Here is a 1,211-nt window from a genome sequence, read left to right on the forward strand (position 1 = left end):
AAGAGATGTGACCCTAAGGCCACCAAAACGGATCCCCTCAACATCTCGGCTGCGCCTAGAAATTCTGTCCATGAAAGTAATGAACAGAAACGGTGACAAAGGGCAGCCTTGGCGGAGTCCAACTCTCACCGGAAATGGGCCCGACTTACTGCCGGCAATACGGACCAGACTCTGACACCAGTCATACAGGGACCTGACAGCCCGTATCAAAGGGCCCGGTATCCTATACTCCCGGAGAAGTATGGGAGAATCCCTTGTGGAGAATCTCCCACAAGGCCCCCCTAGGGACACGGTCGAACGCCTTCTCCAAGTCCACAAAACACATGTAGACCGGTTGGGCGAACTCCCATGCACCCTCCAGGACCCTGCTGAGGGTGTAGAGCTGGTCTAGGACCACGACCAGGACGAAAACCACACTGTCTTCCTGAATCCGAGGTTCGACTCTCCGACGGACCCTCCTCTCCAATAAAATGTAAATGTACATTTAGCGACATTTGTTAGCTAATAAATGTATGTTTAGCCAAATTAATTAGCTTAGACAAACATGGTGTCTTCTATGATGGAAAACAGTCCTCTGAGACTGCAGTGTGACATAGTAACTGTTGTCAACAGTAGTGTCATTGTGGGGCTGATTCTCTGTTTGAATCTGTCCTGGCCAGGTGTGCTGCTGCGGCTGCCCAGTGGTCCACTATGGCCCAGAACCAGGTGATCCTGCAGTTCCGATTCGCCACGTTTGGGGACTCCATGCTGCAGAAGATGAACCTTCTCCGACACCAGAGACGCTTCTGCGACGTCGTCGTTCGCATCAACCAGCTGGAGGTCCCTGGCCACAAAGTGGTGTTTGCTGCCGGCTCGTCTTTCCTGAGGGACCAGTTCATCCTGCAGCAGGACTCCAGGGAGGTCCAGATCTCCATGATTCAGGAGGCAGAAGTTGGCCGGCAGCTGCTGCTCTCCTGCTACACCGGCCAGCTGGAGTTTCCTGAGCTGGAGCTCGTGCATTACCTGACGGTGGCCAGCTTCCTCCAAATGGGCCACATCGTGGAGCAGTGCACCCAAGCCCTCAACAAGTTCATCAAACCTCAGGCCTCACGCCAGCTGGAGGTGGATCTGGACCTGCGGAGGGAAAAGGGAGACGAGGGTCCGTCCTCCCAGGCTCAAAGGGAGCAGGAGCGGTCTCAGGTGCGGATTGTACCTGAGGGAGAGGAGGAGGA

General features: G+C 54.8%; 1 protein-coding gene across 1 annotated transcript; it reads left to right on the plus strand.

Annotated features, from left to right (window-relative positions):
• Nucleotides 1-516: 516 nt before the first annotated feature.
• Nucleotides 517-1,206, plus strand: LOC103133383 (zinc finger and BTB domain-containing protein 26-like; the record flags this gene model as incomplete). The annotated part of the gene is made up of 1 exon (XM_007545142.2): nucleotides 517-1,206. A coding segment is annotated over exon 1 (516 nt), but the record flags the coding sequence as incomplete, so codon positions are not given.
• Between the last annotated feature and the right edge of the window lie 5 nt (nucleotides 1,207-1,211).

The sequence above is a fragment of the Poecilia formosa genome, unplaced genomic scaffold, assembly GCF_000485575.1.
Source record: "Poecilia formosa unplaced genomic scaffold, Poecilia_formosa-5.1.2 Scaffold2858, whole genome shotgun sequence".
Classification (NCBI taxonomy): domain Eukaryota; kingdom Metazoa; phylum Chordata; class Actinopteri; order Cyprinodontiformes; family Poeciliidae; genus Poecilia; species Poecilia formosa.